Source organism: Nelumbo lutea, chromosome 4, assembly GCF_056320005.1.
Source record: "Nelumbo lutea isolate HS-2025 chromosome 4, American lotus-T2T, whole genome shotgun sequence".
Classification (NCBI taxonomy): Eukaryota; Viridiplantae; Streptophyta; class Magnoliopsida; order Proteales; family Nelumbonaceae; genus Nelumbo; species Nelumbo lutea.
In genome coordinates this window covers 29374540-29390626 of record NC_142687.1, presented here as the reverse complement: position 1 = coordinate 29390626, position 16087 = coordinate 29374540, and the positions used below count along the sequence as shown (strand labels likewise).

The 16087-nt window shown below is 38.1% G+C and overlaps 1 protein-coding gene across 8 annotated transcripts in view; it reads left to right on the top strand.

Moving 5' to 3' along the window:
* LOC148854887 (chaperone protein dnaJ 15-like) overlaps positions 1 to 16087 on the top strand; it is a 30228-nt gene that overhangs the window by 2206 nt on the left and 11935 nt on the right. For all 8 annotated transcript variants that reach the window (XM_088984419.1, XM_088984417.1, XM_088984422.1 and 5 more), the window contains exons 5-8: positions 12803 to 12885; positions 12963 to 13074; positions 13145 to 13249; positions 13398 to 13448. In XM_088984419.1, coding sequence (XP_088840545.1) covers positions 12803 to 12885; positions 12963 to 13074; positions 13145 to 13249; positions 13398 to 13448 — 351 coding nt within the window. The remainder of the gene's footprint in view (positions 1 to 12802; positions 12886 to 12962; positions 13075 to 13144; positions 13250 to 13397; positions 13449 to 16087) is intronic.

Below are 16087 nucleotides of genomic sequence, written 5' to 3'. Positions count from 1 at the left end.
AAGCTTTGGGAACTCATACCTTAACAGAATATTTGAAGAGCTAAGCTTGAATGTTTCTAAGAAAGGAGGGGGTCTGACTCTCTCTATGCTGAGAAGGTTAGATGTTGTTGCAGAATTGTTGGGTGCTGTTGTTGGGGACACTGAGACTGATGGAGGCATGGTTGCTGAGAAGGTAGTGACAGTCTCGAGGAGAGACGTGGATGAACCTCCTGAAGCGGTGGAAAGAGAAAAGAGCGATAGGGGAGTCCTTAGGGTGGAGGTGCGTTATGACAGTGAGGGTGCTGGTACAGGATTGACAAGTGGTTGTACAAGTGGGGGTGCTGTTGTTGGGGATGCTGAAACTGATGGAAGCATGGTTGCTGAGAAGGTAGTGACAGTCTTGAGGAGAGACGTGGATGAACCTCCTGAAGTGGTGGAAAGAGAAAAAGAGCGATAGGGGAGTCCTAGGGTGGAGGTATGTTTTGACAGTGGGGGTGCTGGTACAGGATTCACAAGTGGTTGTACAAGTGGGGTGGAAGATGGGTTGGGGCGGACCTGACCAATGCTGTGGTGGATGTTGCAAAGGAGGTGGCAAATGATCCACGTAGTCATGATGATAATGTGGTGTCGTGGTGTCCTCAAACGAGGTAAGGACGTAAAGTCTGCTTCTGTAATATAGGAAACAGAGTTGGGGGTTTCTTCTGAGGAAGTCGATGGTGAAGAAAACAATGTCTTATTTTCTGAAGTGGTAGTTGGAAGATTAGACAAAGACATTGGTCGTAGGAAGGTTGAGTTTAAGACTGTTGATGCTAATGATGTTGTTGTGACTTTGAAGAAGTTAAAAGTTACAAATAAGTCACATATCATCCACGTAACCAAGGTTTTCTACCACCTAAAAGAAGGCATTGTCAGGGTGGGTCCTAGCAACAAATTTAAGAGATTGTATAATAGAAGAGGGGCACTAGCTAAGGTTAGAAGTTTGTTGACGGTAAGAAGATTGTGCCAGATATGGCCAGCTTTCCAGGGTTAAGATTATCAATGACTTGTCTCAAATTGATCAAGTGAGTGAAGTGGCAGAGTCAAGAGGGAGTATTGGTAGTTCGGGATGTGGAAAGGTGGGCGGGGGTGGTGAGGTTATTCTTTGGGCTGTTGTGGTGTAGTTGGGTGTTAGTTGTAGTTTTATTTTTCTTCCTCTTGGGTGATGTCTTATCACCTTCCCGAGATTTTACCATTACACCAAGTTATGGTCCCTTATTGCAAATAATAGTAATTCAATAATGCAACTGCATTAAAAAAATAAACTAATGAATATTATAAGTACTTCTATACCAAACAGCCCCTAAGATAAGTAGTTTTCACATAGTTCTTCTTCAATTAGAACATTCACATGGTCTATTTGCAATTTTTATTTAGATTTTGGAGTATAAAAATTCCCCAAAAAGAAAGAACATACAAGTATGAAGTAGAAATAGATGCAGAAAATTTGAGAGTTTGGAGTTAACCATTTTTTAGTGTATCTGGAGAATATTGCCTTTGGAGGAAGCTCATTGTGGATAAGTATGGCCTTCAAAGTAATGGTTGGGATAATTATCAAAAAAAAAAAAAAGTAATGGTTGGGATGCAAATGTCCCCAACTCTTCTTATGGCTGGAATCTCTGGAGATGAATCTGCAAGGCTTTCCCCCATTTTACCAAAGGGGTAAGGTATAATGTGGGTGATGGCTCAAAAATCAGGTTTTGGGAGACCTATGTTGTGATGATTCATCCTTGAAAAACTTATTTCCTGACTTGTATAGGATTGGCATAACAAAAATGCCACGGTTGCTGACTCTTTTGACAATGTAAGTGGCTAGCTTGTTTGGGTTTCTTCCTTCCGGATAAACTTCAATTATTGGGAAATGGGGCAGATCTCTAAGGCCCTGTTTGCATCAATTTTAGAATTTCTCGTCCTTAGAATTTATCCAGAAAAGAACGGATTCTAGAGTTTCTTGATTCTAAAAATCTTTTTACATGTTTGGTACAAAACCCTGATTCTCGTTTCTAAGAATCAGAGTGATGTTTGGCATGGCCCTATTTCTAAGAAATCATTTCTCTAACTAATAATCTCATAAAACCAACTCATACATTTTTAATTAAGTAAAAATCATGCTTCATTGCCTTCTAATATGTTAAAGGTTAAACAAAAGACTGTTATAAGGCCTTGAAATCTTTGTTAATATCCACCATAAGAAAGGGACTTCAAATTTGTTACTTTGCCTTTTCCCCCCTTCATTTTTATTAATAAAAGGAAAGAAAAAATATGGGAAGCATGACATGCTTGTGAAATCTCAAGGCCATTCTGTTCACATGTCTAGTGAATTGTGATCAGTTTTATCTCAATGAGATTACCAATCTGTTAAGCTAAACATGTCCAGTGAAATGTGATCATTAAATGAAAGTACACAATGGATTTATCTCAATGATATTTTTTTTGATCAGCAACACAGAAAAAAATTCATTAATTATGTGAGAAACATGAGCTGAATGCAACTATATATCACCTTCAAAGAGCAAGAGGAAGTGGCAAAGTACTAAAGAAACTTGGTGGTGGAATGAAGAGGTTCAAAATATAATTAAATTAAAATGAGTATGATACAAAGAATGACAAAAAGCTAGAAATGTAGAAAACTGGGAAAAATATAAAATCGTAAGAAAGGAAGTTAAAAAGAAAGTGAATGAATCTTTAATGACAAGGAGAGGGATCAAACATGTGTGTTAGAAAGTATCTTATGTAGGGCCATAAGTTGGGTAAAATCCTTGGATCTGTTTTCCACCTACATTTTCGATGACATAAGGAGAAATTGGGAACAACTAGCTAAAAGTTCTGCAATCAGATCAGATCTTGATGGCAGTAGTTCTGCGAAAACAAACCTGATGTGCTGACTTGAGAGATGAGAGGAAAGAGAGGTCCCACCAGGCGCGCCAGAAATTTGTCGACCCAAATTTCGTGCTAAATTTGGGGCACAAAAAAATGCAGACAAATTCAAAGAAATTTATTTATTTATTTTTTGCAGAAATGCAAGTGGGATACAAACTTTCTTTTTGCTTTTTTGCAAAGAAAACCCTCTGATTCTCTTGTCCTGGACACAACCCGAACTTGTACTTGTAGCTTGTCATGGACACAATCCGAAAATCTTGACAACTCATAGTTGTAGAAAGAACTTGCAACGATCAATTGTACGTGCACAAGATAGGATAATTTTCTTTCTTTTTTTTTTGGTTGTAGTGATTTGATGGAACTTTTGTTTACAACAACTCAAAGGCTGGAATCCTTTTGCCAACGTTGTACGGAGCTGTAATGGTTTTGAAGCTTCAATTGTTGAGGAGTCAAAATTCTGATTTTTCTCCCCTTGATCTTGATGTGGCCCGTTTCTTCTTCTTCTTTGTCAAAAGCAATGGAAGCAATTGGAGAGGAATTGGGTAGTTGAAGGGGGAGCCGAGGGGAGAAAAACCTCTTCAGTTAGGCATGCTTCCCAACATGCATGCAACTAGCACCATTGATCTTAAAACTTCATTTCTATCAAAATGATTGAAAGCAGCAACATGCAGGCTTTGAAACTCTTTCTCCTTTTTTTTTTCTTTTCTTTTCTATCAGAGAAGCTTTTCCTCATCACCTTTCAGAGAGCCCCCAAATCTGCTTGCTCTCCTCTCCATTTTATAGTGGATGGGTACATTTGAAAAACCCGCCCCAAAGATTTGAAAATGAAAGGAACCATATTCGGCAACTATGTTTCCTTCTTCATTTGACAATAATTTTGATGCTATTATAGGTAATGATTACCATTTAAATGGAGGCCCCACAAGATTGATTTGAATGACATCCTAAAGATTTGTATTATTTTGGCAGGTTTGCTGGCTCGAGATCTCTAATTAAGGGGACCATAGTGATCTTTGTATAAGATTGATTGGAAGGGTTTGTAAAGGTGCCACTTGGCAAGTGACCAGACCCCACATATAAAAGGAAATCTATTAATTGGGTTAAGCTAATCCTCCTTGAGTCAGCCTACCATATCTTCCTTTCAACCAAATTGCTAATTAGGCATTATTGCTAATCAATTGGGCCCCACTAAAATTGATTAGAGAAAATCTCTCTAATTGATTTGAGAGTTTAAGAAAATCTTTCTAATTGCCCTGAATGGTGGGCTTTGTCTCAATATTCAATCCTCTACGTGGTTGGTGTGGACCCTATTCACTTCATTTCTTGGGCCAAAAAATTTACATATCAATAGTGACCTTTCCTTTAAAACTAGTAACAGAATTATAAGTTCAAAAGAAATTACACAGAAGCCCAAAATAAAGTAGCCCGAGAAACCCCCTGTTTTGCAAGTGAATCAACCATTGAATTTGTTGATCTGCCTAGCCAGTGAACTCTAATTGTCATATTCCTTGTTAGCCATTTAACATTTTTGAGAAGATCTCTAAATCCCCAGATCACAGAGTCCGGATCTTGCAATCAACCCACTATCACTTGGGAGTTCCCTTCAATAATTAGATGCTCTATTCCTAGCTGGTTTGCTAGCTGATTCCTTGCACAACAGCAAGTAATTTGGCCCTTATAGAGTCTCCACACTTGTAGGACCTGAATACAAAGATATAAACCATGTTAGGTGCATTAAAGATGAAGATCGAAGAATCTTGGTAAAAGATGAGGAAATCAAAAAAAGATGGAAAAAATATTTTGAAAATTATTAAATGAACAGTAAGGAGAGGATGCTGATGGAAGAAAAGTGTAGCAATACTAGTAGTGTTGAAAATAATATGTACCTTCATAGAGTTAGACCTATTAAAGTAAAAGAGGCACTAAAGAAGATGAAAAAGGGAAAGGTGTTAGGACTTGATGTGATTCCAATAGAAGTATGGAAAGATATGAGAGGTAGGCTTGTTATGGCTAACCAAGCTATTTAATAAGATAGTGAAAGAAAAGAGGATACCTACTGATTGGAGAAATGGCAACATGGTGCCTATATTTAAGAATAAAGGAAATATACAAAGTTGTAATAACCGTTGGGGGATTAAACTTATGAACCGCACTATGAAACTTTGGGAGAGAATAATTGAACAAAGATCCAGCTTCAGCTATGTGGCGACACAGAGACTTATTGAGGAAAGTCAATTGACTCACAAGAAACATGACTGTTACCTCTCTTTGGGTGGGAAGATCAGCAAATATTTTAGTGGATGGGTTAGCTAAGCAAGGGGCTTCAAGGGAACATTTATTTTGGGCTGCTCTGTAATTTTATTCTGTTTATTCCTGTTTTTAACTTGATGTAATACTCTGTTAGAAGAGGTAACAGCTCATGCCTCTTCATGGGTTTCCTGTATTGCCTTAATTTCTGGATTAATAAAATTATCTTCATTCATCAAAAAAAGAAAAAAAATTGAACAAAGATTATGACTTCAAACAAGTGTATTAGAGAACCAATTTGGCTTTATGCCAGGAAGATCAACCATGAAAGCTATATTTCTTTTGATATGATTGATAGAGAAGTTCAGAGAGAAGAAGAAAGGTCTTTATGTGATGTTCATTGATCTAGAAAAGGCGTATGATAGATTTCTTAGAGAGATAATATGATGGGTTTTGGAAAAGAAAGGGGTTCAAAAAAGGTATATAGGCCTAATTAAGAATATGTATGAGGGGGCAACAACCAATGTTACAACACCAGTGGGAGAGACTTCAGATTTTAAAGTTACTATGGGTCTTCACCAGGGTTCAACACTTAGCCCTTATATATTTGCATTGATCCTAGATGAATTCACTAAACATATTCAGGAGGAAGTTCCATGGTGCATGCTGTTTGTTGATGAGATTGTTTTAATGATGAAACTAATGAAGCATTAAATGCAAAGTTAATCTTATGGACAAATGCCCTAGAAACGAGAGGTTTTAAAATAAGTAGGATTAAAACAGAGTATATGACATGTAAATATAGTAATAATAGTGTAAATCAAGATGCACTTAGGATGGAAACCAAGAGATAACTCAATGTGACCATTTCTGATACCTTGGTTTAATAATTCATAAGAAGGGAGAGATTGAGGAGGATGTCATCCAAAGAATGAGAGCAGAATTGGAAAAATGGAGGGGGTGCATCTGGACTTTTATGTGATAGGCAAATACCACTTAGATTAAAATGAAAATTCTATAAAACGGTTGTGAGGCAAGCTATGTTGTATGGAGCAGAGTGCTGGGCAGCCAAGAGACATGTCCAGAAAATGAATGTGGCAGAAATGCGAACGCCAAGATGGATGAGTGGAAAAACTAGAAAGGATAGTATTAGGAATGAAGTTATCTGTAAAGTAGATCCAATAGGTGATAAAAGAGTATACTAAGATGGTTTGGGCACATGCATAGAAGAACACCAACTGCACTAGTTAGAAGAAGTGATTCATGTAGCTGACTCCATATTAGCTGGGATAAGGCATGGATGATGATGATGATGATGATATACAATATATTTGATAGGCAACAAGATTCATTCATTCATTAAAATTAAATATACAAAGTGTTGAGAGCATAAAAGCTATCTCCCCCTTTTTTATAATGGTAGCAAATTACAACACTGCCCCAAATAAAGGCTCCCTAAGTGCCCCCTTGTTTTGCTGAAGTACAGCCATGCCTGTTTGGTGATCTTTGAATCCACTGAACTTGCACTTGCATACCCCTCGATAAACATTTCAACTTTTTCATTTCATTTCTGTAGATCCATAGAGTTTCCTTTCTATTCTGCAACCACCCCACCACTTCTTTGATCAACTTATTGTTATTTAACTCCTTTGCTTTCTGCACTCCATCTAAAAGTGAATGCCATTTAATTAGCCAAAACTTTTTAATTTTGAATATTGTGCTTATGGCAAGTGATTCCTATAAACCCTTTTGTGACTTAGGTCTCCATTGAGTGATCCTGGGTTCTCCCTTTATATTCCCTCTAATTTTATAAGTAGCTATTACAATTGTCAACAACATAAGAAATTTTCACCAGAAAAAAAATTCAACATCTCCATAATTTTCACCAGAAAAGATTATTCAGTTCTGGGTTCTCCCTAAGGGCTGAAGTATTAGCTCTCTGTCAAGGGCCGAGATTGGTAAAACAGTTGGATGTTCAACAAATTGAAGTGGTAGGGGGCTTGAAATCGGTGATAGGGTGGCTGCAACCAAACTCACAAGCAGAGTTTGAGGGAAATTACAAGCTTTTCAAGAGAGATTGGAGTGTTGATTAGATGGGTTAGAAGGTCAGCAGATGGTTTTGCTGACTCTCAGCCAAATGAGGGACGAACACGGGAGAATTATTCTGGGTTGAATTGTAATAGTAAACCTTTTTGGAGGGGGGTTGGAATTCCTAGTATAAGTGATTGAACCTATGTATCCATCAAAGATTATCCAAATTTAATTAAAGTTATCGTTTCCTATAAAAATAACAACTAAAATTGATCCATATGTGCTTCTTCTCAGGTTTATATTAGATGAGCTTCTATCTTTTTGTGCCAAATCATCCCTGAATGCCCTCATATCAGTTCACTGTCATAGGCCTTCATTATCTTCCATCTTACAAAATTTGGTTCTAAAATTCAACCTAAAAACTAATTTCTAGAACTTTGGTGCTTTATCTTACAAAGAGATTTACTTATTTATTTAGTTTTTGTGAAAAACCTGCTCAAAATGCCTTTGAATTAAATTGCCACCTCCAGTGATTTAAAAGGCGTGCATAGGCGCTCAAGTGAGGTGCATTTTAGGGTAGGCGCCTCACCCAGGTCCTAGGCGCAGCCCATTCAAAAGGCGCACGCCTGGTGCGCCTTGCGCCTTAGCCCGGACCCTCGTGCCATGCCCCTCGAGGGGCGTGGCACAAAGGCAGCTCGTAGAATTAGGAATATAATATGTCACATTAGCTACTTGTTGCAATTGAGAAAAAAAAAGAGATTGTGGGTTTTATATGCTTGAAAATGTTTTATATGTTTGATTTCATTTTTAAATTCTCATTCGAATATGCTTTACATATTATATTTATGTATTTTAATTTTAGACAATAGGTTTTTTAAAACATTTATTTTAAAACTTAAGTTTATATTTTTATTAATATTATGTTTTATAATTTTATAATTTTTATCTTTTTGTTTTTTAAATTGTGCGCCTTGCCTCAAAAAGGTGCGCACCTCGCCTTGCGCCTTGCGCTTTTAAAACACTGGCCACCTCATTGAAAAATTCCATGACTATGTACTTATTTTGAATTTTTTATATTTCCACGGCCTAGGAGAATGATAGGATCACTTTGAATTCTGAGAATCTGAGCTGGTTCGAGGGAGCTCACCCTCCTGAAATGGACAAGAGAGAGGAAGAGAGGAAGAAGGGAGAGACGGTAGAAGACTAAAGGATTATTTCATTTCATGCCTCAAATAGATGGGGGGTTACAATTATTTATACTCTCTCTTCAGTCTCTCCTGCACATGGACTAGACTGTGACTGCTAACTAACTGGAGGGATGTGGCCTCCTCACGTAAACGAAACTCAGTGGAGGTTGCGCATGGGTGATCCGGTGTTTCTCTTGTGTTGGGCATGGTTGATGTTTGTCTTGACCTGGGTCTCATGTTGTGGGCCCGAATGGATAGTTGGGGCCTATCAGAGAAGATGCAGTTCTCAGCTATTTTTTGAGAGAAATTAACTGATTATATTAAAGAGTGTCAAAGGTACATGGGATGATGTACAACAGAAAAACCAACAATTGGAGATTACAAGGCAGATTTCTATCACTAAATAAAGCTTCCCTGTGGGTACCCAACTTTGCCAACTGATCTGCCATGGATTTTAACTCTCTGGGAACCCAATAAATCTTTGTAAATAATGAACCAACCTCCAGGGGCCTTCTTCCTTCTCCCCTAACCACTTAACAGTATTAGCAGAATCACCTACAATGGTTAGAGAAGACAAATCCCTTTCTTTTGTTATTCTGAGGCCTGTGAGAGCTGCCAGGATCTTTGCTTTAGTTGAATCAACAATCCCAATTAGACTACTGAAGACCCAGCAAATGCTTCCATCCTTCCTCCGCAAAACACCACCAATCCCTGCAGCTCCAGGATTGCCTAGGGCACTACCATCTAGGTTTAAGCTGAAATTAGTCTCTTCACCTGCTGGAACAAGACTATGCCTGTTAATATAGCCCATAGATGACTGAAGGATCTCCACCACATTCCTCTGAAGATCACCCAAAGAAATTCCTTTAAAATCACTCACTCTTGGATTATAACATTCCTACATCAATTGGTTTTAGAGTACATAGTCCTACATCAATTTGGTGTCAAAGTAATGGGTGCTACTTCATATTGATACTAGTGCAGCAGGCCCTACATCACCTGGTGTGGGGTTGGTCTCTTTTGTATAGCATAAGCTCCATGTCTTCCATCGTTGTGTCTTTTTATGGCCTAGAAATGAGCAGTGCAGTTATACTTTCCATGCATGCATAGTATATTCATACTTTTTATTCATTATTTTTTTAAGGTAAATAAAAAAGAAAATTTATTAAGATTGAAAGTATCATACAGCACCAGGTGATGAGAAATCACCCCAAACAAAACCAAAACAACAAAGAAAAGAAGATCCCAACAAAAACCAAAAACACCCATGGTATATTCATACTTTTTATTCATTATTTTTTTGAAGGTAAATAAAAAAGAAAATTTATTAAGATTGAAAGGAGCATACAGCACCAGGTGATGAGAAATCACCCCAAACAAAACCAAACCAACAAAGAAAAGAAGATCCCAACAAAAACCAAAAACACCCAAAGCCACTGAAGAAAGACACCCCCGCCAAACACCCCTTATGAGAGCACCTTAAAACATAACAACCCAGATCTCAACAACCCTCTTGACTGCTTAACCAAGAACTGCATAGAAAAACCACCCAGTTGAAGGATTACCAATACCCCTTATTCTCCCTACTAAGACAAAACTTTGCCTTTTCACCACCAATTCCGCCTCCAAAATTAACAGCCCTTATCAAATACCAACCTCTCCTCTTTTTTTTTTTGATAGGCAAGTGTAACTGATTTCTACTAATAAAGGAGGTTGGGCCACCCTTTTTTTGATCAGCAACACAGAAATTATTTCATTAATAATAGAAGGCAGAGTTACAAAAAGAGGTTGTGAAAAAAGAAAACAACACAGCTTTAGAAAAGCTGACCCAACCGAAGAATTACAATTGAGCCCAATACAGGTTAGTTTTTTGTACCCCATGCTTAGCTAGACCATCTGCCGGACTGTTGGCAGTTCTCCTAACCCATTTAACTCGGATTGTCATGTCCTTCGAGAGCCATTTAAATTGCCTGGATTCCTCAAATACCATGTCATCCCTCCCCCTTCTTCAGCCAGTTCACAACAGTTCTTGAGTCACCCTCAAATGCCATACCCAAATCTTTAGCCTTCTCAACCCCATATACTGCAACCAATAGCTCTGATCTAGCTACACCACCTTGTTCAGCAGGTCTCGAGTATAAAGCTATGATGTTTCCTTTCTCATCCCTAATGACCCACCAATTCCCCCTATGCCTGAGGGGCCAGGATTGCCCACACAACTCCCATCAAAATTCAATTTCTTCCAGCCACATATTGGGGGTGACCACTTCTCAACAGATTTCTGTCTTCTAGATGATGAGGCAGCAATAACACCCCGGGCCCTAGAAAAGTCCTCAATCTCAAAATCTGAAAATGTTTCAGACATTTGCCCAATGTGCCATTCTTAGAGTTATTTCTACCAAGGCTTCTTTGCTTTTTTCTCTTTCTTCATATATTCTTGAGTTTCTTTCTTCCCAAACTGTTCAAAGCAACACTGTTCTAGTACATCTCCCCAAAATCCTGCCTCTCCTTTTAGTACAGCTAAAAACAGTAGTGCTAAACAATCCTTCCAAATTGTCAGGAGAAGACCATCTGTATTCAAAGAGAGAAGAAAACCAATTCCAAATAAAGCTAACAAAAGGACACGAGGTTAAAAGATGAAAGGCAGTCTCACCATTTAACTTACACAAGAAGCACCAACTGGGGGACAAACACCAAGTTGGTCTTTTTCTTTGAAGCAAGTCAAAGGTATTAATACAGCCATGAAACACTCCCCAACAGAAAGCACCGATTTTTGGGGGGATGGGAAAGCCCCAAATATCCTTGACTGAGAAAGAAGGAGAAGGGGAGGTGGCTAATAGGGAATTAAAAAAAAAAAGATTTACAAGATAACAAACCATTAGGATTAAGGCCCCAAACCCTAGAATCCAAGCCACCTTCTCCCAGGACCACTGAATTCAGCAAGCCTTACAACTCAGACACACTAATAATTTCAGATTCTCTAAGGTTCCTGTTAAAACCTAAGTTCTAGTTCAGCCTTGAAGGATGAGGGTGCTTGCCTAAGAAATCAGATATAGGTCTACCCTTAAGATTGGAAAGAGAAAAAATAGAAGGAAAGCTCTCACCTAGAGGGATATATCCCCAACCCACACATCCTTCCAAAACCTAACTTTCTGGCCTTAAGCCAAATCATACCTGATATGATCAAGGAAAGTAGGAAGAATCTCGTGGATGGCCTTCCAAGGAACAAACAGAGTAGCTCTATGGAGACAACCAGCATCACATCCATTGCTTGACATGCCATGAATGCTTGCAACAACTTTGTGCTATAACCTCTTAAAGGAACCTCCAAAGCCATTTACTAAGCAAAACCAGATTTTTCAACTTGACATTACCAATTCCCAAGCCCCCTTCTGCTTTTAATTTCACCACCTTCTCCCACTTAATCAAATGATCCTTCTTTCTTTCCCCCGACTCCCAAAGAAAATCCCTCATGATTGTTTCAATTTTCCTCACTATCTCTTTGGGCATCCTAAATACTGACATGTAGTACACAGGAAGGTTTGCAAGGGTGAACTTAATGAGTTAATTCCACCCCCACCCCCCCACAATGAAATACCAACCTCTCCTCTCTCCAATTCCAAAAAAGATTTCCTAGCAAAATCTTCTCTGCCCAGACAGGAAAGACCCATAACTTTACTAACTCAAACCTCTTTTTGTACCTCTCTTTCCAGCTTAATCTTCTTCTCAACCTGCCTCATTTGATGAAGGATAATCATCATCACTCTTTTGTGGCTCTGTTCCCTCATCCTCCTTATTGGAATCTTTTCTTTCAGGAAATAAGGCTGAATCCTGAGAAACCACTTCAGAATTCAGAAGAATCAACTTCCCCCATCATCGAAAGGTCATTAACTTCTTTGGCTGTATAACCATCCACCTTCCCCTTAAGTGTGACCTGCTTTTGGTTTAACCCTCTTCCTCTTATACAACCTCTTGAATTTATCACTTGGCCCTGTTCCACAAATTCCTTCAATCTAGAAAAAACTTTAGTCACACGTACCAGATTCCCTGTGTCTTCTCATGTTATTTATTTGTTTTTTTGCATATAATACATTTTTCATAATGACCTCTTCTGGGAGCAACATTGGGTAATGACCTTTTTTATTACCTCTTGTCAAAAAAGGAAAAAAAAAAGAGTTGGTGTAAATTGAATTTCACTTTAGTTCTCACAGCAGTTTGTGTATGTGCTTATCTGTTGACAGATTGACAGTATACTGTTTTGTGTTCTTGATATTTATAATATAATGGCTTTATGTATGGTTGTTTTTTTTGGTATCAATTATAACTTCATATCCTTTTGGATATTTTTCTGACGTACACACTACATTTCTAATTTAATCACTTATCACTATAGTTCTTTGATGCTTCTTATGGATTTGGCTTCTAATGTTGTTATTTCTCAGGCAATAGAAAACGATAACATGGATATGGAGATTGACTTGTCCAGTCTGGGAACTGTCAATACGATGTTTGCAGCACTATTTAGGTGACACATGGTTAAAGATCAGAAGCTTTTGTTTTTCTTTAAGCTTTTATATAGTCACTGATTCTATATTTGTTTAGTAAGCTGGGCGTCCCCATCAAGACTACAATTTCTGCTAACGTCCTTGAAGATGCTCTAAATGGAACTGTCACAGTTAGACCTCTTCCCATTGGAACAGCAGTCAGCGGAAAGGTGTTTATCTTATATTTTTGGTATATAGCTGATCTTTTTCGAAAACTTGCCTTATTTCTTTTGAATGCAGGTAGACAAACAATGTGCCCATTTCTTTGGTGTAACTATCAATGAAGAACAAGCACAGACAGGGATTGTAGTTAGAGTTACTTCATCTGCACAGAGCAAATTCAAGGTAATATTTTTGGGTAAGGGCTTTCATTAAAGCACCTGGTCCACATGTTTCCATCCATTGTTCTGGTTCTTACATATTGTTGTTTAACTTTATTTATTTTTTAATTATTGATTTTAAAACTTGTATCTGCAATATGTATTTTTTCCAGCTACTATATTTTGAGCAAGAAGCCAATGGTGGTTATGGGTTGGCTTTACAGGTACAATACTTTTTTTGTTGCCTTTCCATTTGAACTTCTCATTGTTTTTCATTACTAGTTCTTATAGGATGCAAGCTACATAAACAAGAGTACAACTGTGTGTGTGTATTCTTCATCATCATTGGCCATTTGGAGTTGGCTATGTTAACCATGTATGCATTAGCCCATCTCTTCCAAGATTCAAAATTTCGATATGATATGCCCAATATCAGGCATATCATATTGTATCAGGAGCTCTCTGATACACCAAATAAGGAGTGTCTTGGATTTTGAGCACTTTCAGGGGGTTGGCATGCCTAAAACCGACCTGAAACAATTTTGAAAAAAAAAAAAAGAAAAAAAGTTATTAAGTATCAAAACACCTGATATGCCTGTTTGTGCATACCGGGTGTATCGATACTTTAAACCTTGATCTCTTCCATGAAATAAATTCTTCCTAATTTTTTATAATAGCTAATATGAGGAAATTTAATCAATTTCATTAACAATTGTGAGCTAAAAAAATTGCCTATGCTGCAAGCTAGACTAACATGGTCAAACTTCCAAGTACCCAGTTGCTCCATGGTTGTCAAGGCATTGCCTAGGCGCCCTTTGTTGAGTGCCTTGCTTAAATGCCTTGACTTATAGCAACAAGGCACTTGCCTAGGTAACAAAAATCACAAGGTGGGTTAATTACTATGGACACATCTTACTAATATGTGTGTTTATGCATTATATTATATACTATATATGTCATTAATGCTTTGTTTGAAGATCTAATATTGAAATTTAAAAGATCCAAGGGTTTTGAGAAGAGAAAAAGAAAGAAGGATAAAGAATTTTATTTCTTTTGTTTTTTCTATTCTATCTCTCTTACATTAAATATCATAGTGGCTCCACCCTTGTTCTTTTCCTCTTTTACTTACTCTCTATTTTAATCTCTATCTTAATTTTTTATCATATAAAATTATAGCCTTCTTTAGTTGCTAATTTGATATGAAGTTGCTCTATTAAATACTTGTTACATTAGTATTATTTTTGAAAACATTGAAGTTAATAACTGTTAGAATAATGTTAAAATAACTTAGTTGCAGATGTTAGGGTCTGTTTGGCTAATTAAAGTGTTTTTTATTTCGTTTTTTTATTTCTGTTATGTCTGTTATTGTACTCAGGGGCACAAGGGTCTTTTCCCTTGTTATTTCTGTTGCCCTATATATAGTAAAATAAACACTGGCGCCGCCATCACTGCTACATTGCAAACCTTCTCTCTTCTCACCTCTTCCTCTTATCTCTGGCCGGCCACACTGTCAAGATGGTGTCAGAGCTAGAATGCTGATTAAAAGAAAGCACAGATCGATCAACCCTATTGTCAAGAGAAGATCGATCAATCTAGCAGAACAGAAATCTGATTCTGGACTACAGAATAGCTACAACTGGTACAGTTCTCCCTATTTTTCTCTTCTTTACTCTCCTTGGTCATGTGCCGAGTGAAAACCCTATGAATCTGGGGCGGCTGAATGCTGTCGAACCTGTGTAGCCCTAGTTTTCTTGGATCGTGTGATCCTGTTCATGTGTTAAGACAACTGTAGGTCAAGGATGACCTGTCTTCTCAATGGTTTGAGTTGACTATAAGTAAGAAGGATCTCTCCTGCTGATTAGTGGCTGTTAGACATTTTGGAATTCTGGTAGGTGGGGACTGTTAAAACTATACAGGTCTGAAATCTACCAAATATTACCTCAGTTTTTGTCTGGAATTTGGTACTATTTGTGCTCAATCTGGTTGGTAAACCCGAGTGTGTGGGTGTGAACTGAGTGGAGCATTGTGTTGTGGAGTAAGGAGGGGTCCTAAGTCCGGTGTTTGGGACTGATTAATTGCTTGACCATGTCGACTGAGAATTCTGCTACTTTAGAGATCTCAGGGAGCCACAATGGAGTGAGTGGGGGAATGGATATGAGCTTTCCCATGGTAGTCATTCCCTTTGATGGTCTGAATTACCTTGAGTGGTCTAGGGGGATAAAACTCTACATCACTGCTAGGGGGCGAATAGGATACATCAATGGGAGAGTAAAGGAACCGAAGTATGGAAGTGCTGAGCATGATAGGTGGAACCAAGAGAACAATATGGTGATGTCTTGGCTCTTGGTTTCAATGCTGCCACAAGTAAGGAAGACTTTTATGTGGGCTGAAACTGCTTGTGAGATATGGGAACAAGCGAAGTCTACTTATTCAGAACAGAGACACTATGCCAAGATATATCAACTACAAGCTGAATCTTCTACTTGCAAGCAGGGGGAGAGGAGTCTCTCGATGTAATATTCTGATTTGACATCAATATGGAAAGAACTTGATCACTATCAGAATGTGAATTAGAAGTGTGATGAAGATGCAAAGGCCTATAAGTCACTTGTATCACAGTAACGAGTGTTTGCCTTCCTCCTAGGGCTGAATCCATCATATGAGTCCATGAGGGTACAGATCTTGGGGAGTAAAAACTTGCCATTAGTCCAGGAGGTGTATGCCTTGGTGCAGCCAGAGGAAAGTAGAAGAAGTGTGATGAATGGTGTAGAAGGGGAGTTAGTTGCCCTAGCGGTTCGGGGAAATTTAGATACAAATGTCAAAGGTGGCTTTAATAGGGGTGACACTCAGAAAAAATCAGAAG